Source organism: Chaetodon trifascialis, chromosome 8, assembly GCF_039877785.1.
Source record: "Chaetodon trifascialis isolate fChaTrf1 chromosome 8, fChaTrf1.hap1, whole genome shotgun sequence".
In the NCBI taxonomy this organism is placed as follows: Eukaryota; Metazoa; Chordata; class Actinopteri; order Chaetodontiformes; family Chaetodontidae; genus Chaetodon; species Chaetodon trifascialis.
The window spans coordinates 12299089-12326115 of record NC_092063.1 but is presented as its reverse complement, the minus strand read 5'-3'; the positions used below and the strand labels follow the sequence as shown (position 1 = coordinate 12326115).

Genomic DNA, 27027 nt, shown 5'->3' with positions numbered 1-27027 from the left:
AGTAAGAGATGGGTAACAGGTAACTTACATATCGTTTAAAGACTTCATCCATAATATCTTCATGACATTATGACTAAGGAAAATCTGTTTTATATCAAAACTGGTTGTGAGGAGGAAATGTAATTTAAGGCAGAAAAGCGACAGGAGGAATCTAACATTTTGCTCTGCAGTCACTCCTCTAGTGTGAATCACTGCCACGCATCAATGTGAATATCCATGATAGTAGGTCACAACATTTGGTTATATAACCACTCTTAATGTTCTGCTCTGAAAATCATCACATCATCGGATATGGAAAATAAAAGAAATGAGAGGATGTATCAAGATCCTGAGGCGTCACACGCATGGGGGCTACATAATAAGGAGGCAACGGGATCAGCCGTCAGGGTCGTCAGGGCTGGACCCTCGGCCCCGTCTCGTCCCACGGATGCTCAGCTGTTCCTGTCATCCATATTTGCAGCCTCAGTGGACAATTTCCTCAGCCGCAGGCCCTCTGAGTGCTCACAACAACACATAGATCAAGTGAATTAATTCTGCTATTGTGGCAGCGCACTGGAGATCTAGGTCATGCAGTCATGGGGCTGTATTATTTTAATTTTTCTTTTTTTGTGGCCACCTAAAGTCATGTCAACATCCACCTATATCCTCCTCCACAAGCTGACCTTGACATTCCCAGGTGATTTTCCACAGAGGTGTGTGTGTGTGTGTGTGTGTGTGTGTGTGTGTGTGTGTGTGTGTGTGTGTGTGTGTGTGTGTGTGTGTGTGTGTGTGTCCCCTGTGACAGAGTGTGTACAGGCGTCTGTGCCAACATGTCTGTGGATACATGTGTGAGAATGTGTGCGTCTGCATGTGTATGAGTGTTTATCAGTAGGTTAGCGCAGGTATGATGAGATGTGTTATGAAAAAGAATGAGCTGCTGTCTATACTTAGGGCTTGCCTGCGGCTATGTGTGCATGGGAGAGAGGAAGAGAGGATAGAGAGCACAGGAGTGGATGTGGGAGGGTGAGCGGAGTGAGAGAGGCAGAGGGAGGATGACAGAGATGGGAGTAGGGTGGGAGGGAGGGGAGGGCGCAGCGAGGGGACTGTGACGCACGCTGATCGGCTCTGCTCGCTGCTGATTGGCCGCCGCCGCTGCCAGTCAGAGGAGCTGGGAGTCGGGCACTGCTTGGAGAGCAGATTATGAAGCGGAGCTCAACCAGCGGCAGTCTCCTTTCATTGTCTCAATGGCTGCACACGCATTCCTCCTCTGCTCCCTCGCCTTGCTGTCTGCTCTCAGCCGGCCCGGGCTCTCCTTCACTGAGGAAGAGCTGCTGCCGGGACTCACCTATGACGAAGTGCCTGAAATCCTGGACAGAAGGTAAATCCATCCTCTCTATGGCTGTGAACAGAGGAGGGATGTAGGGGAGGGGAAGGGGGTGACGGGGGAGGGGTACGGGGAGATGCATGCGGGGATGCTGATGTTCTCCTAGGGTCTGTCTTTCTCTCCTTTGCCTCCTTCCCTTCCCTTCTCCCCATCTCACCTTGGATGCATCAGAAATACAGGCAGCCTTGGTGTGCCAGAGTGGGCTGAGCTGCGAGGCTTTGTTTGTCTCATTGTAGGGGACTGCATCAGACGCTGCTCATCGATCACGGATGGGGCTGTTGTCTCCGTACAGTAGTGTTGGTCAGGCAGAAGGGAGCTAAATAAGGCTGGGGCAGTGGGCCTGCAGGAGAGGTACAGAGAGAGAGGAAAGGAGAGAGGAGAGAAGAGGGGGAGCAGCACGGAGGGAAGGTAAACAAGGATGGGACAGGGAGGAGAGGAGAGGATGCATCAGGGATGGTCTGTTGGGGTCTGTTTACTGATGCAGTCATTGAGAGAGAGAGGGAGAGAGAGAAAGAGGGGGGAGAGGGGAATTCTAGCCGGCCATGTCTGCATAATGCACATGCAGTCCTGCAGGTCAAATCTAAATAAAATATTCAAGGCTCAAACCTGGGTGCACTCACAACAGTGTCACAGGATGGGAATGAGCCGGCAGCCGGGGCCTTTGCAAGCACCAGTTCCTGCCTGCTTACAGACACGTCAAGGCAGTAATGTTGTGCCACAGCCATGTAATGATCTTGAAATTATGCCATGCATGGTGCCTCACACCAATCCTCTATAGCGTAAGTGCTTCAATGCCATATTATGCTGCAGTTTCTGACACAGTGGTCTGTAATCATTGCTCAAATGACTTGCTTTGTTATTGCACTTTCAGGACGGTGAAACACTCTGGAGAATGAAAGATTATGCTGTCATGCTTTCATTTATTGGACAAATAGTATCATCTGTACACATGTTTGCAAGTCTAGAGCACAGATAACTTGAATTCAGAATTCAATATACAAAGTCTCATGGGATCGCTCTCATTCCAGCTCAATCTGCTGCTTGTGAAACCCTGACAGATCCCTATCTTAACTTTTCACCGCAGTCACTCCGACAGAGAATGGCGACATTAATTTCTCCAGGGCTTTTGAGCCTGTTCCCTGGATCAAACTTTGCACGTAACTCTGCAACGTAACAGTTACGGTCCCCAGTCACAGCGCCGTTCTCAGCTCTGACACACTCCAAGATGTTGTTATATAAGAGCAGACTTTCATGCCTTTCATTTCAGAGGCCTTGTAGGGTGCATAACATTGCAGAAGCAAAGGTACAGTGAGTGAGACGCCTCTACAGATGACAGACATGGGGATGCTGGAAGATAATGAAGAGAAAATGTTCAGTAGTCAATGTTCAGTATGATTTTCTGTAGTAAATGATGTGTGGTGCTATGCCAAATACAGAACTCTGGGATTAAAAAAAAAAATACTAGCCAGAGAAGACCTACTCGACGGTCATTATGTTTTTCTGCCTCATTCACCATGAATATTTCCTAGAAAGTATTTGGATCCTAGCACCAAAAATCTAGGGTTAGGGTTACTTCTAACATATTATGTTAGAAGCACATTTTAGATTTTTGGTGCTGACTTTTACCTGCTTAAAACAAAATAACTGCAATTCAAAAGGCCACAAATAATTCAACAAATTCACTGTGTTTCCACATTTTTATGTAACTGCAATAATCTTTATGGTAGTAATATTTCTAAAGCAATCCAAGCACACAAGGACAAACATATTTCCGCTGAAAATGAATATGATCCAAATATGGGTACAGATTAGGGGTCCAAAGACAAGTTGTAATTTTGGAAATGACCTCTTCACTCATCCCAGTCCATCGACAGTACAGGCGAAGATAGAGAATGAGAGGAAAACTACTGCAAGAAGAGATTTTGCAGCCGTTGATTGCAGATGATGAAAAATACTGATGCTGTTTTAAGCTTTTTCAATGCAACACATGTCTCTTGCCAACAGAGAATGAGTAAGGCACAACATTCAAAAAGCAAAATTAGATATAAAAACTAATCAATTTTTATATAAACACATTTACGCTTCAATCAATTGCCAATGAAGACAGTGTTTAATTAACCTGGCCCTGTGAATTTCTAAAACAATTACTCAAGTCAATTCCACATGACCCAATTTTGAAAGTCATCGACATGAAATTCTGAAAATCACTTGTAGGATTTGGTAAACTACAGGTAACAACATAAAACATAGTTAAGTTTTTGCAATGTTTTGTTTGCACTTTTAAAGGTTAATCAGTGTATAGTAAAAATCTTCTTAAATTCATCCTAAAGCTGTTAAACACAGACAAACTGACCCAAATATAGACACAGATTAGAGGTCAAAGCATTGGATTTCCCGTGGAAGACTGATCAGTGCCCCCCTTTCAAAGAAAGCTTAAAGGGTTAACAAAAAAAAAGTTAATTTTAGCAGCATTCACATATGATTTAACTTCCTGTATGCACTGTTTATTTTGCAGCTAGGCAGATTCGGAAACCAAACAGAGTGAGAAAAAGATCAAGCCAAAGGCGAATAATCATGACTCTGTGTGTGCAATTCCCCGTTTGAATGCAGTCATGATGTTCAGGCGTACGCACTGGCACTGAGGCGTATGAAGGTTTCGACAACTCTAGCACTTGACCCGAGGTCAAATTTGGAGCTGCAATCAAAGCTACGCTGAAATAGAAGCAGGCCTCTGAGAGGCATCTTGGTAAACTCCCAAAGCTTAATCTGCACTAATAAATCTATTAATAGGCCAGCACCTGTACAGCGTGGGATTAAGACATGTTTGCCTGCTGTGCCATGGTTACAATAATTAACCAAGCTACTGAAAACTTTTAAAAGAAGAAAATTTGGACATATAACCCTAAAACAATACTATCTGAGAGATTAATATTACTTTGCATAAGTAGTTCACCCTGTACATTGTGAAATACTATCATAGCTGGGTTTGAAATTTCATGTAGGCATAATATAAGGAAATTTGAGTACAAGAACACATCACTGTTGTCTGATACACTATTGATATACACCCCGTTCAGGTGCTACCTTTTGTGTTCTGGTAATGTTTTTAATGAAAATTATAGTTCACAGTGAGCTTAATGAATGGCAAAGAAAATAGTTAAGTACTGTTCTCAGCAGAGCTAACAACTAGCTATTACTCGCCAACACTGTATTCCTATAGTAGGATGCAGAGAGGCTTGCATGGGCTGATCCTGGCTCACAGAGTCCGAGTGCAGTGGCTCAGCACTCTGTGGCAGCAGAGGCGAGGAGGATTTGTTTACAAGTTTGGGGAGCCAGCACCACACCTTCTCTCTGCTCAGCAGCACACAGCAGAGGCACAGATGAGGGATGATAATCGTCTTTCCATCTACGGGCTTGAATAAGGATGTCCCACAAACATACTCAGTGAAATTGTATCGATCGAGGTGCCATCAGTAGCACAGATGATTCACACTGTTGTTAATATTTATGAGTCAGACACTTACTTATCCAAAAGTAATTGTGATCACAGGACGCTAACAGTCGTTATAATGTATTCAGGTCGAGCGTGTGCTGGTATTTTTGACATGCATTATGTGTAGGTGGATGTTTGTACTCTGGCCTGTGCACATTTTTGAGGATATATGCAGAGGGAGCGAGGTGAGCCAAGGAGTGGCTCTGGCATGGCTTTGATTATATAAAGGGCCTGTTCAGCACCCAGGCACCGTGTGACAGGCTGAGCCAATGACGGGGCCGCAGCAGTCCTGGGTTGCTGACCTCGCGAAACTGGCACAGGAACAAACGACTGGGCTTTAGTTAGCACTCACACACTCGTGCTCGCACAGACTCCTCTGGCTCCTTTCAGCCAGCTGAGGCCTGGGTAGGTGCAGAGGAAGGAGTGCTTATTCACTTGTGCTTGGGTTGGGTGGGGGTGAGGGGGTGGAGGCGGTTGCATATGCAGCTTGTTTGCAAAGACACAAACAGTTGTTAGTCGGTGACTGTTGCTGTGCACCGTTAACATGAATTCCTAAATATAGAAATCAGATATGAAATTAAGACGTCTCGGGGGATTTTTAACCTTTAGGTTGTTATAAGACTTGTAAAGTTTCAGTATCAGTGCAGGTGATAATCGAGCAGCATCCAAGCATCTACCATGCTGCTGAGGTTTCAGTCACAACTGCCAGCTGCCAAAGGCGTAGTGCTTTTGGCAGCTCTTTCATATCCAAACATGCTTACCCAGCATTCACCTGGGCAAATGTAAATATTTGGATTTACCATATGAGATGAAATTGTAGACGCAGACATTATGTACAAGAAAATTCATAGGAATGTCTGCACATTCAGTACGTGCCAGCATGTGCTCACACTCACACGCAAATGCGAGGGGGTCCCTAATTTAGCCAATGTTGACGTTGGAGCTGGCACCCGCATGAACAAGAAGAAGAGCTCGTATACAGGAAATGACAGCACAGTAGCTCCCTGCTGATCACTTACTCACATCATCATGCAGCCATGATTGTCTTTTCAACTGGACTGAAGCTTAATTCAGTCACATTTGATTTATTGAGAAAACCCACCTGATCATTGTCCAGCTGTGTGACAGGTGACCCGACACAAAGTCAAAATCAATGCTGTACAACGAAAGAGTAGCCTGCACCTCATTCCACGAGCTTGACTTACGGCAGAATGTTATCCCGTGTATGACACCATCTGCCTTTTCATACACGCTTTGTTTTATTCCTTCAGTTGAGAACATGAAGTACTATTATGGGGAAAAAATATAACAACCCATGATTTTAAAAATGAATGCTCTCAGTACAACAATAGGATTATCACAAGAATAATATTGACACACTGGTGGAAGTACAATATAATAAATTCAATGAATGTAGGTCCAAGAAGCAAGTCTAATAATGACAGAAAGTAGATGTTTATGCTTGATTATATTTCATTAGGGGATAACAATCACGCAAATTCAACTAAATAACCATAAACTGTTTCATTCAGCCTGTGAAATTTATATGCTCACAATCAAAGTTCAGATTTCCTGGATGGGCGTGCAGAAAGTCACGTTTTAAGAGGTCTTATGAGATGGATAAATTAGCACCTGAACTGTCCAGAATGCTGTCCACTCTGACATCAGGCCTTAATCTCTTCATCTTGTTCAGGGCCTACGCCTCTCCATATTTGGGCTCCAGTGGACCTGGCCTGTGCTTACCGCTAATCCTAATCCATCTGGCACTAAACTACACAATATTGCCCAGGTGGAAACTGCACCAGACGGGTAGATATCTGCTCCACACTGTTGGTCTGATATGTCTGGCATCCTGACCTAAAACTATCAGACACAGGACCTGCTAATATCTTTCATTTGTTAGCTGCTGCTCAAGTCTGCTCACCTTTATTGACCTTTAATTGCACAGCCCATCCAGAGCCAAAAAGGAAAATCTTAAAAATGTCAAAATGGACAAGAGGGATGCATAATTTCTTCACTCTGAAAAAAGAAAAAGAAAAAAAGATGTAGTCAGCTGTGTCTGAGATATTGCGCATGAGATCCATGGATGACATGGATGAGTGAGCCAACAATACAGCCCTTGAGCCAGTCAGTGAAAATGTCATAGTGACGTGAAAAGATCCATCCATTTCCTTGAATCTGGCCAAAATCCAGTTGAGATTTTGTGCATGAAAGGCAAATGAAAGAAACAAATGTCCTAAGATACATAGCCTTCACATTATGGAGAAGGGATCTTAATGAGAACCCAGTTTTCTGTCTAAGGTAACCCCACGTGTTATTTAACCCCTCACAAATCACAAGACTGAACTCTACTTTGAGTAAGAAGTAATGTAGTAAGAATACAGATTTTGGTCAATTTTGAGCAGTTGAGTAGTCATATCATAGCAAAAAGGCAGCTTGGGGTTGCTCTTCATAGATCACTTAACCACAGTGTCTGGGGAAGCTCCACCACGGACTGGTTCACCGTCTGAGAGAAACAAAGTGTGAACTCTCCTCGACAACAGCAGTCACAGCTATTGACCAGCTTTTGTCTGTTTAAATTTAGTATAAATATTCAGGTCTTCCTCAGTCTGTCTTGTGTATCTTCTAAAAAGGCTTTTCCTACAAGATCACAGCATTACTATTCAACTAAAGATAACAGAGACGGTATCCCAGATGAACGTCTTTACAGACATTGCTTTTCTTGTGCTGCAGTTCATAAAATGATTTGAAACGCTTGTGACTGAAGCTGATAAACAAACAGCCTGGCGGTGTCACTCAAAAGACAGGTGCTAGTTGTCATGCTCACTTCCACAGGTTTTAAGGTTTACCTTTGACAAGCCCATTATAACTGGCTATTGTGTGGAGATTAGCAAGCCAACCCAGAAGATCACTGCGGACAAGCAAGGACAGACGTCGCAGTCAGAGCACTGGATGGGCTGTAACAACAAGCAAAACTGGCCATGTCAGCTCCGCTCAGTAAGCCCATTGCAGGCGTATTACGTCTTTGATTAGACAGTTAAAAGGATCAGGCTAAGCTTCAAGAAGTCCAAGGCTATGCAGGGTTGAGTTGGACTGAGAGCACGGCAGCTAGGGCAAACACGTGAAGGAAAAGGAAGCGGTTTGTCCTCTGTCCCCAGTGCCATATGTAGGTCAGTCCTACATCAAAGATCGGCCATTTAGTAAAAGCAACACACCACACAAAGGCAGAATTCCTGCAACATAGAAACTCAGCAAACCTTCTTACAGTACGTTGTAATAAAATTCTTTGGGCAAAGCATTCTGGGTTTATACTGCGTGCTCTGCAGCTGTGCACTGTCCACAGTCTTTATGCATCATTTATGGTGCAAAATGTGTAATTTGATAAGTCTGTCAATGTTTGGCCGTTCATTTTAACATTCACTGTCATATTCATTACAACAATATGCTTACACTGCATTTTTATAGGATCATGTTGTGGCTCTATGTATATTTTGTAAATGCCATACACAAAACATGTAATTTAGGTATGTTAGTGCTTAAAAGCATAAAGCTTTTTACGCTGTGCCTTAACAAACATGTTTGGTATACACTAGTTAAGAAGTACATAAGTATAGTAATATGTTAAAATGAGTATGAAAGTGGGAATAATCATTTTTGACTAAAATATACAAACACTGTCAAGACAAAAACATGAGTTTATAAAATACATTGTACGACATGTAATATTCTTAGAGGTAAATAAGCATCCTGTACATATTACGGAGTATTATCAAAACAACAACAACAAAAAACTTCAACAACCTTATTGTGTCTTCTGTCTTTTCCACAGCAAAGAAAACCCCAAACAAGCAACAAGAGTCACATCAAGTAAGTAACAAATCTAGTGTGACACAAGGCCTGATTCAATCAGACCTGCCATGGTAATTTTCATGCTGATGTGTTGGATAAATAGTCCTGACAAAAGCACTTCATTCGTAATGCTGGAGACATCTTTGCTACTTTGTAATACTAACAGATTTTGAATGTGTGTGTGGCGTGTGAGTGTGATCCATACACCTCAGTGGCAATTCAGACGTGTGGCTATATTTGGACGCTTTGACGAAAAAAGGCAGAAAAAATAATGGAGACATTCCTTTAAATTTCATGATCCCACATCATATGTTGCTGGAACAAGATGAACAGTATTTGTAAACACAGAACAATGCGACCGTAACTGTGAAATAGACTGCTGATGAGTCACTGTGATGACGCAAAACAACTGGAAATAGATAGGAGCCTGAGCACCGAGGTGCACGCAGGATCTGGTTGTGCTTGTGTGTGTGTGTGTGTGCGTGTCTCTCTGTACCGTGTGTGCAATCGGCTAAACTTTTATGATTATGTTGCAGCCTGCAATGCAGCATTGCAATCAGCTTAATATGTATACTGATATAATCTTTCAGGGTGCAGTAATGTGTGTACGTGTTTTCAGGTCAAGATGGTGGGTACGGCTTAGAGAGTGAAGAGGTTATTTTGACGCCTGAAGATGAAAACCCACTCAGGAGAATACTGCAGGTACACGCTCTCTATTCCTCCCTCACTATCTCCGCCATCTATCTCACCCACTACCTTTATCCGTACACACACATGCACATGCGCACACACACACTCTGGGATGCACGCAAACAAAACAGAGCATAGTTACTCAGGCATACTGCGTGACCTTGGGTGTGGGAATATTGTTTGTCTCACATTCATCAGAGGTAAAACATCCCTGCCACCCACACACGTGGGACCAGTCTGAGCGAACATTCAGCGAAACTTGATGCACTTGATGCATCCAGGCACAGTTATATGTTCTTCATATAGATCAACTGATTCCATGCAGTGGCCTTTCCAAGCTACTGTATTCAGTAAATGTAATGGGTATTGTCATCTTAGTCACAATATATTTCACATTTAACAAACAAAAAAAAAAAATGCAGCTTCTTAACTTCTGTGACCGCCACTTTACATGTCTTGTAAAATAGTGCTGGATTAGTCCCAAATGCCCTCCAATGAGACGTGGCCTTTGAGCAAAGAGATTAAACAGCTAGAGGGGGCAGTTTCTATCTGCACGGTGCAGAAATACAGTCGAACAGCCACCATGCTATTATATGCAAATTCAGACAGCCCCTGTTTTCTGAGGGCAAGCCGAAACTGCTCATCCCTCATTTGAGTGGTGGTTGGGGCACTGAATTTCACATTAGTGACATTTTACGGTCAGAGTGACAAGTTTAAAATAAAGGTGTTTTTTTGCAATGATACGTAGCGGCATATATATGAGGGAGGTAAGCTGTGCACCAAAGCAAGCTCACTTTGGATCATTTTTTATAGAATAAATCAAGAGTTGCATGGTAGTGACAGACACAGATTGCACTGACACATGTTGTACAAAAATGATCTCACTGAACATACTGAAGATTGGGATTGTATGGTCTCTTCTGTTGTATCATGGTTCAGTGGCTGGATTCTCCAAAGTCTGCATTTCTGGACTGAATTCCAACTAGTTTATCAGTTTGCCACTCAGTTTACTGGTTTGTGACTGGTATTTATACATTTTGGCTATTTGAAGTCACATTCCTGGCTATAAACTGATTCAGCAGCTGAATATGAGGGACAAATGCAACATGTTTGTGATGCACCTTTTGTGGGCCACATCCTCTTATGTGTGAAATGAGGCACAGCTGAAATCTCTGAATAAAAATGTGATTGCCCTCTAGAGGACAGTCTAAGAATGCAAAACTGCTGCTGCCCACACTTTGCCAGTTTCTTTATTTCTCTTGTGCTTAATGCCTTTCTTCATATGTTGACAGCCTTTTAACTGGCATCAGCCAGGGATGTCTCACAGTAAGAGGAAGCTGCTCCAGTCTCTGATGGGGCCTTATGGCCCACTGAGCGTGTCTTACAATGGGAAGACCTGCATTCTGTTCAAGGCAAAGCGCTTGGCTATCCGCTACAGGAACCACACCTTCATTGACCTGACTGAGAGGGTCTTCAACCCCAACTCACCTGTAGACACTAAAGGCTCCATCTGCACCAAGGAAAAAGCTACGTAAGTCAAACCCATGGACAGACAGGTTCAAAAGCACGACAAGTATAAAATCAGATGTTTTAATAGTTGTGGTTTTGTTTTACAACAGGCTTTCATTAAGGTTTGGTGATGTGGAGGACTTGCGAGGTCTAGTAATCAGGTAAAATGCACGTTACTTCAAATACTGCAGATGTGAACATGTACGGACTGTGCGCGTAACTAACTGTCATTGTCTCTTCAACCAGGCTTCAGATGTCAAACACGTTTTACGAGGCAGCTGGTCAGAACTGGTTCACACTAGACAGCGTTCACATCCACTACAACTGGACCCAGGAGGCTACGTTCAATGCCAGCGAGGTCTACGCTCCTGCCACCTCATCCTACCATTGCCAGCACGTCAGCAGCCTGCACAAATATGACACCCTGCTAGTGCCCAGCTCCCACACTGACACATCCGCTAACTGGCACATCACCTTCACTGACTTCCAGGTACACTTTCGCACAAGGGGCGCAGCCTCTGTTGTGTAATTCTTCCGGTAATGTCTGCACATTCACTGTTATATCATAGCCTTTCCGCCCTGTTTCCTACTTGTGTGCATGTCTGTGTCTTTGCCAGCCATTTCTTTTTGTGTTCCGCCTGTATGGGTTTCAGTCAGTCAGTCTGTCTGTTTACAGTCTGTTTGGCAGTCTGTCAATCTGTCTGTGCACTGTCTGTTTAGCCATCTGCTAGGCTGTCTCAACCTGTCCATCTGCCCAGCGTGTCTGTGCCTGGTAAGCCAGTTGTCCTCTTTAGTTTAGCCTAATCTCATCGTTCCGCCTTCTCTCTGTGTTCTTCCAGATCCAGGCCTTCAATGTGCAGTCAGACAAGTTTGCGTCGGCCAGTGACTGTGCCACATTCCTGACGCCAGCTATCCTGATGGGCTTGGTGACGTCTTTGATCTTGCTCCTCGTCTTAGCCTATGCCCTGCACATGGTGGTACACCTCAAGCACATCGACCGCTATGAGGAGCACAAAGCCACCGTCTACTTTCCCCGTAGTCCAGAGGCCGAGTTGCCAGACAAGAACAGCCTGTGAGGGTAAAAGAAGAGCTGGAGGACGGCAGGGGGAGAGAGGGGGAGAGAAGGCTGAGAAGCAAAGCTGAGGGGAGTGCAAGTGAATACAAGAGTGAAAAAGTATCCTCCACAGAATATTTGTTCAACAAAAATGACGACTTTGCCTGTTCATATGAAAACCTTTTAAGTCTTAACTACTTTAAGTAAATACAGACCGTGATTGGATACTTTTTCTTCTTTCCTCATTGACCTGCATCTTGGCATCCATATTTTGAATAAGGCCTTTGGATGTTCAAGCCTCTCCCTGGGAGATGGTTCATGATCCTAATGTCAAAGGTCAAGGACGGAGCCGGGGCCCTGAAGGGCAACAGCATATATAGGCCTTTACCCCAGTCAGCCATCAAAACCACAAAAGGCTAGCACCTGTAGCTAATACAGCTAACATCAGATGCTCCTGATTATGCGTATGTATTACATGGCTCACAAGTGTCATATTACAAGCTTCCATCACACACATTGTCCTTCAAGCTTTCATTACAGTGTACTTTGTCTAATACTGCTGCAAGAAATATATACTTCAAACAGTCGGTTTTATAGCTGAAATAGCCGTATTAGCTGCATGCCATAAAAGGCTGGTCTATCGGGGCTAGCACGGCGTTTCCTAATGAAAAGGATTACAGAGAGTCTTGCATGAATTGCAGCTTAAAATAAAATAGTATGGCACAAAGTAGAAGGAGCTTGAAAAGCTTTTGAGTGTAAGCGAAGGGAAATATTGGGAACCACTGGTCTAGCATCTGGCTGGAGTGAATGGACCAGCATTACTGGCCCTTCAGAGCCTCTGGCGTCTCTCACCCCACCCCCTGAACAAGACTGCTGCTTGGGACTTAACTGTGAAACGGCCTTTTACAGACCAGCCAGACAAAGGGGGGGTTCTACAAACTAGCACAACATTGGTTAGCTGCGAATGCACTAACAACAAACTATCAAAGACTATACAAGGAACTATGCTGCACAAGACTGCCCGTCTGAGGGCATGGCAGGAATGCGGGTCTTGCGATGACTTGACTCTCTGAGAGTCAAGCGTTTGGACAAGGAAGGCCATGGGTCCTCCATCCACACCACTGGGTTTGACTGCCAAAGTGAAGCTACTAAGGAGTTGCCATAAAATATGGTGAGAGACAGAGTGAGACAATGTGAAAATGAAAGTTAACCATTACAGCTATGTACAAAAAAAACCACATACATGTACAGAAGTGTCACTCTGCGGAGGTCTTTTTTTATATACAGTGTAATCATGAAATACTATTAGGTCCAGGATGACTATGCTAATCCTCATAACCAAAAGGATATTCAAAGCTGTAGATACATTAAGATCTCTATACGATCATAGCTGTTTACTATCTTCAAAATATTGCACAACTAATAAACATAGGTACAAGTAAGACATTGTGCTATGAGGATTGGTGAAAGTATCAATGCATATGATTTTTTCTACAAAGTATTAACATATTACACTGTCTGTCTATTTGTTTTAAGCTGGGCCAGACAATGTAAGGTCCAGTCTCATCTAACTGTAAATTACAGTACAAATTCCTACCATAGAAGGACGATACTATGGAATGCCGTCCACCCACTGGGACTTTTAGATGCCATTATTATGCCAGAAGCCACACTAGCAGCAGTAACAGCATCAGTAAGTCATTACTACTGATAAAAACACTCAGCATGACAGTAAATAGATATCTTAACATTCGATATGGCAGTTCTGTCAATCTGTAGCAGTGTGAAATGTGTTCTTTGGTCATAAATGTATCCTACAAACTATGAAATGAGTGGAGGCGGTTTGTCCAAGGACCGACTGATGTAGATTGAACAATAAATGATATTCAGAGGAAAAGGTCTGCTGTGTTTATATGTTAAGTAGCCGTGTTGTACTGCATGCAGGAGCACAGTAATCACACGATTTGCAGGTTTTCCTGATACCAAACCTATTTTAATTGCATAATGCATTTCCCCAAATTTTGATCATGTTGTTAATTGTTACTTTACCCGCAGCTTTCCTAACCAGTGTCCAGGTCTTCTGCCAGCTCTGTCTCCCCCCCTGAGTACCATCTGCGCTCTCCTCTCACCTCTCTGACCTAAAATGCCATTATCCCTGACGAGAACAGTTTACTCACCGGCACCTGTCCAATCAAACACTTTCATGCATACCTCATAGGCAATCACAGCCTATGATAAATTGCAATCTCAAACCAGAGCCATATCGTCATCTCACTTCTTTGGCTCATAAAATACTGTATCTGAGACCCAACACCATGTCAGTGATGCATCTTTTTATTTGCAGGGCGGATTTTATTTTGCCCTTGCTGCCATGCTCTCAGGAGATTACTCACCTAACTCCAATGCAATGGCATACAACATGTGCCCTAACTATTGGCAATAACTATATATCTACTGATTATTTAGAATCTGCAGGTATGCAAGGTTGTAATGCATAACTGTGATGTTAGTCCTCAAATACAACTTTCAGCGCCAAATATAGACTTGGTTTGTCAACTTCACAAACGGTAGTTGAACTGGATTAAAGTAAAAAATACAGCTGTTTCATTCACAACCCAGCAAAACACACAATCCTAAACGGATTTTGATCGCTGTTTTGCCAATCAGACACGCTTGTGTACGATACTGACACCTAGTGGCCATAGCTGGTCATGGCAGCTCAGACTGACACCTGTAAACGGTATTGGGTAATAACTTGTTTTAGTAATGTCATTAATTTAAAACAAAATTACAAACTGAAATTCGGGATTACATTACGGTTATTAATTCCACGTATTTCGATATCTCTGGGGGTCAATTTGTCTGGATTGATGGTTGATATCAGATATACCGGAAACGGACCGGAAGTGAGCGGAGGCGGGCGCAAATGACGAGGAAATGTTATGGCGGCACATCCAACAGGTAACCGCAGCGTTGTCTTGGCTGAAAAGGCAAGCAAATGATACGATATTTCTTGGTTTTTATAGAAAAATGGATGGTGTGTGAAGGCCGTGGGTTCACTGTGAAAACAGCCCACAGCGTTTGCTTGCTAACGTTAGCCCAGTTCGTTTGTGCGCCCAAACTACAAAGACAAACCTCAGCAATGCTTGACCATAAACCAGAAAACCCCCAGGGGATCTTATCAAAACTCAAAATTTATAAAAACCAGACCGAATATTACAGGCCACAAAAGTTATTGAAAGTTTGTTATTGAAATTGGTCCCAGTTTATTAGTAATTAATTTGGCCAAGCTAGCAAACAATTAACATCCACAGCACTGCCTGTGATGTAGGCTGTGGTGTGTTCAGGTGTTCAGTGGCGTTTCTTTCTATGCATTGTAATAGTAAGCACTATAATTGTTTGGTGTTTGGCAAATTTCATGGACATCTGGTGACTAGTGTTTGATATATTGCACACACGAAAAATATTATGATTGATCCTGAATATTAGAGCGCATTTGATGCTAGTTTGGTCAGTATGCTAGTTGTTGAGATATGCTGATGTGGACCAAAGTACTGAACAGATAGACATACCTAGATAGCAAAATTTCATTAGGCCCATTGAATAATGAGGGAAAAATGACTCCACGCAGAATAGACGTATATGGTACCAATTACTGAGCTTTAACTACAGCAAATATGTGAACTTTTCACTTGTAAAATGCAGAGAGCAAACCAACTTTTTGAGTAAAACAGATTTCTGTTGTAGTACACTGTTGGATCAATCTGGTTTTGATTGTACATTTAAATCCACAGAAAGCAAACGTAGATAATTTTTATTATTAAGGTTACACAGATGAACTCACATGTTAATTTGCTCTCTTATCCAGTGACTGCAATGAATGCATGCAGCATGTCATTCTGTAATACATCCACTAGAGGGCAGAAAAGCTATGCATTCAGTAATGTACACTCCAGGGAACAAATGCATTCTGTGGTGCAAAATACTTGTATAATGAACATTGCTCACAGGTGGTCAGATGTGTCGATATTCTCCTTTATAGAGAGACCAGATACAGTGGGGTTTAGTGTTTTCTATGTGATGTAATTTATTTATATTTTCAGCAGATTACAACACATTTCATAAAGCTGTTGTTTTGGTCAGTTTCCAAAACGAATAATTTATGGGTCTGTAGCTATGTAGCTGTAGCAGTCAAGTACAGAAACCATACAATAAGACAGAAACCTGTTGTGTATTCAAAAGATTGTGTGGAAAGTTCATCTACCCCTTAAAAGACCAGTCCTTAATTTTTTTGACCATATAGACTTGAGCTAAATTCTCAGACATGATTATATAAGTGGCTGCATTTACTATAAGTAGCACTTTTATAAAAAGCACTTTCCAAGGCTTTTGCCCCTCATTCACTTATTCCTGCACACACTCACACCCCAATGGCAGCAAGCTACTATGCCTGATGTTGACAGGAGTGGGTGCTCTTGAGCCTTTGATTTAATGATGAAAAATGATCATTTTGTTAATTTCTTAACCAGTCATGGTTAAAAATATAAGCCTGTTTAGCTCCAAAAGTGCCTCATATAGTTATGTTTGAGCGTGCCTCACATCAGTACTCACAAAGTGTAACTTCAGGCGAGATGCTCTAGATGTCAGCGTTTGCTTGTGTCACAGCCTCTGTCTGCGTTCTCTGGATGCATTGTAACTAAAATAAATGAATTATAACACACTCACGTTGGCTCATAGTGTGACCAATTGTGAAAGCCAAAATAAAGTCAGAATTCAGATGTTTATTTGTTGAAGAGGGAACCGTAGCCAGCACCAGTAACTCGTAATGTGACTAGAACTCTATATCAAATTGAATGGCAGCGGCTTGCAACATGACACCACCAAAGCCTCATATTAAATTGAACCAATAACGTACAAAAACTTTGAAGCAGGAAGAGAGAAGATTAATCAGCAGCTTTGAAAGACGGGAGCAAAGATTCTTTGTGCTGACAGTGAAGCTCGAGCCTTTAATTTGACCAAACTTCCCCTCAGTGATCCGTAGTCCTTCTCTAAGACACATGGACGGAAGAGTCATGTTTAGTGTTTGTTGTTAATCTCTCCCTGTGCAGAACTCCAGAGCGAGGATCCTCAGAGTGTTCCAAGCTGGGGATTCGGACTTTGTGGCCGCAGCCTGTGCAGAGACAGATAGGCCTGCCTGTTTTATATGTAAAGCTGCCAGCCAGAAAGCACAGGCCCGCAGGGTACCCCGCACAACTCCTTTGTTGCAGCCAAACTGTGACGGGGTCCCACTGTCTAAGCTGCTTTGCATTCTGGGAGCACAAGAAATGGGAGGCACACGATGGATGGTAGGTGGGGAAATTTGGACCTTTTTAGAAATCCGTGTTCACACGCTTTTTGCGTAGTTGGGGCCTGGATGGCAGCATCCTGTTTAAAGTAACTCTGGCAGGAAACAAGTCGACTTTCTCCCTCCTTCTCTTTTCTTCTTCAACCTTCTCTTCCATTTGTCTTTTTATATTCCTTGTTTGGTGTGTCCACTGTGGTAAATAGTTAGAGATAATATTGCTCAGCCCCTCCGTGGCTGGGATTATTCGGCACTGTCAATCACTGATTTGGCCCAATGGGGCACTTTGATGTGCGTTAGGACGTGGTGAGTCGACTGTTAATTGAACATCACAGTCAAGCCAATCACAGCCTCCGACTTCCTCATCCTCTATCAGCACAGCCGCGGTGAATGGCCTCATTTTAGCCTCTTGGGCATGTTATCATTGCAAATGAGCTGGTTATCAACAAGACAGCCTCGGCTAAACAAATAAACAGTCCAAGGGTGGTTCAGACGAGTTTCCCTACAGTATGTGCTGCTGCACAGTAGCGCAGTCATTTTGTTTAAAGATGTACTGGTTGTTTTGTGAATATGTTTACTTTGTTTTGGTTTTTGGCTACAGATAAATATTTGCTGTAACAAAAGGTTGAAAATAGAATGCTCAGACAATTGTGCCAAGCGTTTGGGCTGCATTTCAGAATCTGACGTAACAGTGATAAACCATACAGGCCTAATGACTGGAAGTATACAGTGTTTTGTCACTTGATTTGCAGCTCTGTAGCACAGCCTTGCTAAACCAATACACAGAGAGGGGATGGTATGCTATCTGGTTCTGCTCAGTCTCACTGTAATTTCCTGTAACATGGGGCAGGGCTGTGGTTCTCTAGGCAAACAGTTCGCCTTTGAAGAATGATTTGAAAATATACATTTTAATAAGGTGCACTGAGGCACGGCCGACGAGACACAAGGAAAAGATAAAAAGGAGATTGCATATCTGAAATAAGCTGATGATGGGAGGGCGGGGGGGAAATAAAGGAGAGAGAGAATAATGGGGATAAGGAGAGGACTTGTAACAGCAAGGTGTTTTTTTCTTTAATTGAAGTGTCTGGGGAATGTAAAATGTAATGGCATGCTTTGGGCAAATCAATTGTGAACATGTTGTGAATGTAGAGCGCTTTTGCACCATTTTTAATCTGCTCCACAAAATAATGCAAATATCACAGACGTCTTCGTCGGCTCGCTGTTATTTCTCCACATAATGAAGCCACCTCTCCCATCAAGTCTTTTCTTTCAGGCAATGAAGACAGCTGCTGAGTCATTTCACACTGTTTGTTTGAAGATAGAAAAGAAAATTGACAAGTTTTCTGCTTAATACAAAAGTCAGACTGTCCACACAGTTTGTATGTTGGATTTTTTTTGGACATCCCTCATCCTGCCGTCACCCCTCTCCGTCTGTCTCTCGTTTCTCTCTCATCTCTTGTTTCTGTCTCTCTACTCTCTCTTCCGACCCCTCTATTTTTAGGTAGAGTGCCTTTAATTATGCATGTTGTCATAGTGCTTTTAGCATTACTGTCGTTTAAGAAGATGTGTGCGTGCATGTATCGCTCCCTCTCTCTCTCTCTCACACACACACACACACACACACACACACACACACACACACACACACACACAGCACAATCCCTGCTTTCTGTTTGTTTACCCAGCTTGCTTTGCATCTGAACACAACCTCAGAGTGAGGACACCGTGTAAAGTGTCAGCTCTGAAATGCTTTGGCCCTCAGGAGAAAGGAGGCGCAGACATGTCGATTTAGAAAAAGGGAAAATTCATACCTACATCCATCCAAAGTGTGCATCCATACAAAGCGACGCACTGACATCCTCTCAGCCAGATGTAGTGCTCTCTCGAGCGTTTGGAATATATTTTTCCTGTTGTTACAAAAGTTAGAAAGTTAGTCCTAAAAGTTGCCGTCAGATTCTTCAAAACATCTAATTGCAAAAGAGTAACGAGATGAGAAATGATACAAAATGTGCAAAATAATGCTTCAGTGTGTGCCGTGACACAGCCTGGCTTTTGCATTTCCTCACACTGCGTAGAGCCATGCTGATTTGACACCAGGGTGACACCAATTTCCAGCCCGGCACACTCTAAACACCAGATTATATGGCCAGACAAATCTTCCTCTTCCTCTGCCTCTGTCATACTGTGCTCCAGTTGCTTTCAATTTACTGGCCTGTCTTTCTTTAGCACCTTCTTGTTTCTCTCATTTAAGCTTTAGCCTTTTAAAAGCAGATGGCTGCCACCTGTCTCTTCCAGTCTCTCTCTCTCCTTGTCTTCCTTTCACCTGTTCTTCAGCTCTGTCATTTTTTTAATCCCCCTGTACGTCCTTGTTTTCCCCTTTCCTCGTTAAACTCTACCCTCCCTCTTTCTCTTCGGCTTCTTTCATCTCCTCTCCGACCATCTTTGTCCCTCTTCACTCAGGCGCTTCATTGTTTTGATATATGACCTAATTACTTGGCTAATTGAGGTTCTTGTAGCTGCCATGCAGTTTGGTGGAGGGGAACTATATCTGTGCAGCTTTTATAATATATGTGAAGGTCAACGTCAGTGCGATTGTTTGCAGAACATCAGCTATTTCTGGTTAGAGTGGTTCACAGGTAGATGTATGATTACTCTCTAAACGCACAAGCGATTTAGTTTTGAATCACACAGAAGGCAGATTAACCCCTTTTTAAATTAAATAACGTGCCAGCATTTCCTGGTTTCTTGATGTTCTTTGTCAACTCCCGTGTCGTGGGTCACCCACACCGCAGTTCCCTTGTCCATTATGGGACTTGCAGTCCTCCATCCTCTCATTCCTCTTTCATAAATGGCTCAATGTTCTGATTCTTATCTCTGAGCAAAGGAAATGAATGACTGGTGTATAATTGCTTTTAAACACAATTACGTTCACTAACATGCGTCCCATCCTGTAGATTTCTTTTTTTCGATGACAAATTAATCTTTGGTGTCCTTTTAAGAGAGCCTGAAGCACTCATTTCACTCTCGTCTCCTCCTGCTGCTTTTCACAGGATGTATCTTGCCCCCTTCATTTCGCACTTCTTTTGCTGAACAAGCTGTTTCTTTCTCTCGCCATTGACTGCTTGTCAAGACACCAGATGCAGGACTGTGCAGGTCTCTGCGTCCCCTCCTGATCCGTCTGCTGTGCAGGAGCTTGTCTTAACTTTTACTTGATTTCTGGTTAATTTGATCTTGGATAGCATGCAAACATATGAGAAAAATACAGAAAATGGCTTTGTCTTGTTAAATGTGTGATATTTAATATGTTTTTTAATAATGAATGATATCCAGTATTCAGTGACATAAATTAAACATTTTCTGTTTCTTTTCCACCTCTTTGAATAGAGTAAATATTTGAGATGTCCCCGGAAGAAGACTTCTGAGTGTTCAGATGTTATCCTGACTTTTTGAGCAAGCGCTTATTACACAGCTGGATATTAGTGTTTCATGAAAAGGCTTCCAGTGTAAGCAGGGCCCAAGCCATTTGTTTCCTAAGCGGGACGTGATTTGAACGGATATCTGCTCAGTGAAGTTCATTAAAGTGCAAACATAAAACAGTAAAATAAAGATAATTAATTTAAACGTCTAAATTATTAAAAAAAAAAAAAAAAAAAGTGAATAGAGGACTTTGTGTTTAAAGTCTGCTCCTGGAGGTTTTGGGGCCCTAAGCAGCTGCTAACTGTATTCTGCTTATGCCTTAGGCTGGCTATGCAGCTATTCTCAGGTGAAGGTTTTTGAGAAAATGGGAACATTAGCCTTGATTGATAGTCTCCTGCACCATTTATCCAAGTAGGAATTGCTGAACTTTTATCACCCGGGAACTATTTTTCATCTTGCAAACTAAAAAGTACGTTACATGCATTTACGCAGCATCTCTTTTATTCTGCATCAGGTTATTAGACATGCCTGACGTAGATATTAGATGTTATATAATAAATAATGAGCCGTTTCCTAAATGGGACTGAAACGTACCCCATGGGGAAAACCTTTCTCAGTTTTTCTAAACGTGCTAAAATGCCATCTAAACATCCACGGCAATTTTCTGAAGAAGAGATGCCAGTCTGGAAAATTACGCTACCTTTTCACGAGCGCCGGAGGAATCTCCAAGTCAATCTCCGAGCATAAGCTTTTTAATCATCTATTCAACCTAGTGTTCTGTACTCTGACAGCCGCTACTGAGGATGATTTCCCCCAAAAGCCTTCATTCACTTTCCATCTGCTTTAACATTCCTTTTCAAAGAACTTACTTGTACAAGCACTGTCAGCCTGTGCCAACATTAGAGATCAAATGTTTAATTCAAGGACAGAGTTTGCAGCGACAGAGGAAAGCCCAGTAACCATTTCCTGTCCTGATTTCACAGGTCACACGCCAGGCATCGGCTCACCTCTCTCGCCCAGGCTACCGCCGCCCCTCGCTGTTCATCACGGCAAAGCTTGGTGCAGTTTGTCCTTGTTTTCCGAGCCCATGAATCTTGCATGCATTGGATATTTTGATCCATGACAGTGCATATTCCACAGGCAGCTGTGTTCCATCTCATCAAATACGGCCGTCTGTTTCTCTGCCAGTGCTGATGGAGGAAAGACTTTGGCGTCTCATTATTAATTGAATTAAGGGAGGTATTTCTGGAGCAAGGTGAGTTCTGAGCCTGGTAACAAAGAATTATTTATGGTGTGCTTTGAAATTCCCAGGCACTAATGGGACTGAGCCCGTCACTGTCCGGACGGATAAGAACATCGATGCTCACACACAGACATAATCTCCCGCCTCCTGCCTCCCACCATCTAGTGTAAATACAAACCAGCCTGGACAGAGAGGCGCTGTATTATCAAGGCACTAGTCATGCCTTTCTCATGCCTACCCGGGTATAAGAGTGTTGCCAGTAACCCAGAAAAAAAACCCTGCTTATTTGGCGAACATGATCAAGAAAAGTCATAAATGAAGCTCATGGAAGTGTCTGCATATCCGCTTCGATCGTGGAAAGGCGCCTGCACCTTCTCCACTGATCCTTTTTTCTGTAGCGGTATGCAGAGTTGACCTTGGTGCTAATGAGCTGCGAGAGCTACAGGAGAGCTGCTAGCCTATGAGGTCAAACTGGGGACAACAGAAACGGGAACGTGGCCATGATGTTGAAGCTCTCACGCGCCTCATAGTCTCATGTAGACGTCGAAGACATTTTCGTCTTTCATCAGTATCAGGAGCGTCTCATTAGTGAGGTCTGTAAACACTCGAGGATCAACAATGCAGAACATGCTTTACCTTCTTAGTGCAACTGGACACGCTCGTTCCGTATTTAAACTGCAGTCATCCACTGTTTTAAATGACCGTCAAATACATATAATCCACTTTTGTGCACATGAAATACACCTCCTATAGCGCACAGCATAATCTAGCGTGTACATTAATATGACCTCAAAGAATGACAATGATCATTTTGTCAGAGCTGAAATCTGAGTTTGACTGTCTGACAAAGGAGATGATGATAGAAATATACAGTCAATGCAACAAATATGTTTTTAGATAAATGCTCTTTAGATAGGTCTTAAATTCAGCATAATCGCAGCAGGTTGAGGTGAGTCATCCGGGGGTTATTACGAAGTCAAAAAAAATCGGCAATTGTCTGACAGCAGTTTAGCTGGAGGCAGTGGCCAGTGTTTAGAGGTGGAGCTTTCAGTGTAGCTAGCGGATATCTGGATAACGGACAGCAGAAATCCAGGTCAAGAATTCCTCCACTGTGCACCGGTTATTGTTTGTAGACCGTTGACCAACTTGATTTTCAAGCTCGACAAGTTTCGGCTGATCTCAATAAATGCATACCTGCATATGAATGCAGATACGTTAAAAATAGAAAAAGCTAATACCAGAGACTATTTATCCATGTCACTGCCTGATCAAGACCAAAAACCTGATTTATTGTACAACATAATCAGTAGGAGAACAGTGAGGGATGACCCACTGGTCAAGTGTTAGGACCTGACCTATGCACATGTGCACTACCAATTAGGCAGGATGCACAACCTGCATGCAACCAAAGCCCGCTTGAACGTGATTGGTCGATACTACTCGGACTACAAAAGGAAACCAGAATGCTTCAGATAACAGATTTTTTCCCCTTCTAACCAGGTGTTAGAAAGAGAGACAAAAACCTGCCCTTGACCATCTGTTCCCTTTCATTAAGGTGTTTTAAAAAACATGCGATACGGAAAGTGATTTACGTCATATTTTAAGCTGCAGGTTTTACATTGGAGGGGCATAGGAGGGATTGAAAGCCATCAGCATTGGATGGAAAAGGAAGCGCACCATCAGAGCTGTCAGAACGAACCTTCTTCTTCGTTGAAATGTCAGGTGCAGCCCAGTTGCCGCCAGCTTAGGTACACTCTGCTCTTGAAGTCAGGTGTGATTACACCATTGAGAACTGAGGAAATGGAGCGTTAGAGGAGAAACTAGGGGTTGTGCGTGTGTGAAGATAGAAAGGAGCACTGGGTCATTAGTCTTTGATGTTTTTTTTGTTTCTTCTCCCTCTGGTGTGACCCATGACTAATTCTCCTCCACACAAATGTGAGTGTGCAGCACTTTATTATCTATGAATATATTAGGAAATCTATCAATGCGTTGTTTTGTTTGTGTCCTCCAATAATTCCAGGTCTTGCTCACCACATTTATAACCTCATCCCCACAGCGACTGCGTGCTACACATTGGTTTCAAGGTTGACTATACTGTGTAAAAGAATCCCCTGCTAATCCAGACTTTAGCCTCCTCCCTCAATGCCTCATCCATCCAGAAAATCTCCTGGGACATGTCTCCTGCTCACATGCATGAATCTATCATTAGGAATTATGTGGAAAAATGGCCGGCCGCTAGGTAGTAACTAGAACTGCTCTCCGAACTAGCTGCGTCTTTTGGGACGTGCCTACAAGCTATTATAACAATTGATTGGAAATCATGAGGGACTGATGGATGGTGTATGGGGTCCCAAGGGACTTGTATGGAGCTACGTAGCCTTGTCTCAAAGGGGTTGAGAGAGAAGAAATGAGCTGTGGGAGCAGATAAGAGACAAGGACTGTATGTTCAATAAACTTAGAACCGTCAGACTTTTGTTTACTTTGGAGCCACTTCTGAGTATTTGCTCAACTGAAATTCAGAACATCAGCTGTATATATATATAAAGGCTTATTTTCCCAAAATGCAGTCCGATTAGTAAAGATGAGGGCAGTGCGAACGCCTGAAGGAGATCTGAAGGGGGCGACAGCAAAAAGGACCAGGATGGGATGAAAATGAAGAACGGAGGAGCACATAAATAACTTTTCCTTATCCCGTCTGTGCTGTAGTCCTCACACTGGAGACTTCTTTGAGCCGAACTGCAGAACTGAGCTGGCCGTTCGCTCCACTTACTGCTATTCTTCAGGCCACATAGTACTGTCAAGTGAAACGGGCCTGTTTTGCTCGCTGATATTCCTATGCGCAATAACACTTCTCTCTCTGCGGCTCTCAGGGGAGACTCAGGCCTTGTGGATAAAAACTCCCATTCAGTAAAGCAAAATCAGTCCAACTACCACAGCTGATGTTTTTGGAGGTTTCCAGGAATAAAGAAACTTGTCCTAAATGCTGCATGTCGCCTCAGAGGGGGGTGCCAGCAGGCGACTCCAGAGGAGGAAGCGGTGATGCCCAGGAATGAGAAGGTAAACATCATAAAGGAAGACGTCAGTTTAACTTCAAAGTTTCTCTCTTACTATGAAAGCATGTAGACAGATTTGTGAAGCCCAGCAATGACCACGGCGTCACTTTCTTTGACATTACTCTGCTGTTGCTTTTAAAACATTGTATGACTAATTAACACTTACAAATACTATCAAGACAGATCATGTGTTGAGCATTTTTGTTTAACTTGATTGTCTTTAATTCCAGCTGTGAGGACGTCACTGGGAAAAGTTAATGTCCCGTGTGCAGTACCATCATGTACATTTTTCCAAATGTATGCACAGCTTTGTTTTAAAATAGAAAAGTCTATTATCCCCCCAGATGTGATGTTGAATCTACTTCTGGCTTCTTGGCTGTTGTGCGTTAATGTTTGACCCACATATGTCAAAGGTGAGTCCTGGAGTGTGAAAGACGAAGGCCTGTAATCACCAGGGCTCCACTTCTGCAGCGGTACAGATAGGCTGTCCAGTTTGTGCTGATCCTCTTCCATTGCTTTGCCAGAATCCTTCCAGCTCTATGTGAAACGCGATCCATCGCATGGGGTCTGTCGCCTGGGGGCTCTCATCCTCTTTCACAACCCATATGCCCACACGCTGCCTTTGCCACATCGCTGCTGCAGAGTGCGTTCAATTGACGTGCTTTTATGCAGCATAACTGACTTGTCATCTGGCCCTTCCCTCCTTCAACCAGGGGGGGTGGGCGCCCCCAGTTTTCCCTGTGTCATTTTACACACACACGCGCTTTATTTCCTCCTCTCCCGCTCTGTCTTTCGTCAGCACTTTGGCAGTAACTCCTGCTTCACTGAACTGGGCATACAGTGCATGACTTGATCTGACATGAAAGCTAAAGGCTAGCTATTATAGCCCTGTATTAGAGCATGTGAGTGGGGGAGAGGGGGACGCAGAAAGAGAGAGGCAGAAGTATGGCGTAATTCAACAACAACAATAACAGCATCCTCAGTAGCCTATCCTCGGATTGTGAGAGTAAGGAGGAGAGAGAGAGAGAAGGGGGGTGGAGGGTGGGGGGAGTGAGAGAGGAGGCTAGTCGCATCACTCAGGAGGAGTAGGCGTGCTCTGTGGTGCGCTGCATCGTTTGATGATCTCCCCGGTTCCCCCTCCCCCCCCCCCCCCCCCCTGAACCTCCACTCTCTGCTCTCTGCCGGCGAGGTCGGTCAAACAAAGCGGCTGAGCGGACTTTCTCTGCCGGAGGAGTCGAGCTCGACTTTCCGCCGAGCAGCAGCGCCGTGTGCACCGCGCCGGTCAGCGGGGCCACACCGCGGCACTTTGGAGAACTCACACAGCTGAGGATCCTGCCGTTCGCCAAGGCGCGTCGCTCATCCGCGTCCCGCACCAAGAACAGCTGAACACATTGCCATGAATGATTTAGTCAGTCAGCATAGGTGACTTTTGATTTCCTCCATTTTTCTCCCATTGTTCTTTTCATATTTTGAATTCTCTGAAGGAGGAAAGAATCCACGGTGGCAGCGTAAAGCCCCAAAACTCGCACTGTGCGCGTCGGGAGGGAGTTTTTGCCCAAGATGCAGGTGGATCGGAGCTGTGTGGTTTCCAGTGCGTGGTGTGCGTGTCTGCTTTTACTTTTCTCAACTCTCAGCACCAGGGTCACTGAGGTGGGAGGAAGCCACCAAAGTATCCCTCCGTCCGTGTAAGTAGATGCTCTTTTACGCAAAGGTGCCGCGCATCACTTGATTCTCCAAGTTTCAAACGTTGATTAAAAACGGCCGAGCTGAGTGATTCTGAAAAATAAATAAATAACCTATTTGATTGCTTATTGCGATCTGTCCTCGAATGGTTTCCACTGCTGTGTAATGATGTGTTTACTGGGTGTGATGCCTCCTCTTTTTCCAAATTTATCTGCCTTTGTTGTACATCAGGTGTGAAATTGGCAGGGTTGCACTCCAGTGTTCTTGCAAAATCATCCCAAAAGCAGACCAGTCAGTAGTTTTCAAGTCAGCCTGGTAACTGAAGTTGTAGC

At 43.4% G+C, this 27027-nt stretch overlaps 2 protein-coding genes across 5 annotated transcripts in view; both read left to right on the top strand.

Moving 5' to 3' along the window:
• The first annotated feature begins 1020 nt into the window (after positions 1-1020).
• On the top strand, positions 1021-13855 carry atp6ap1lb (ATPase H+ transporting accessory protein 1 like b). The gene is made up of 7 exons (XM_070968909.1): positions 1021-1357; positions 8686-8723; positions 9325-9407; positions 10688-10926; positions 11015-11065; positions 11151-11394; positions 11744-13855. Exons 1-7 carry the CDS (start codon positions 1224-1226, stop codon positions 11978-11980), a joined length of 1026 nt encoding a protein of 341 aa, XP_070825010.1. The 5' UTR covers positions 1021-1223; the 3' UTR covers positions 11981-13855.
• A 12323-nt stretch (positions 13856-26178) lies between these two features.
• The window catches only part of cacna2d3a (calcium channel, voltage-dependent, alpha 2/delta subunit 3a), a 114856-nt gene continuing 114007 nt past the window's right edge, over positions 26179-27027 (top strand). For 2 of the 4 annotated variants that reach the window (XR_011602406.1, XM_070968102.1), the window contains exon 1: positions 26179-26697. Coding sequence is in view for 2 of the 4 variants with exons in the window: in XM_070968102.1 (XP_070824203.1) it covers positions 26573-26697 (125 nt within the window). In the remaining 2 variants the exon portion in view is untranslated. The remainder of the gene's footprint in view (positions 26698-27027) is intronic. The other 2 variants (XR_011602407.1, XM_070968103.1) reach the window with 2 other exon arrangements.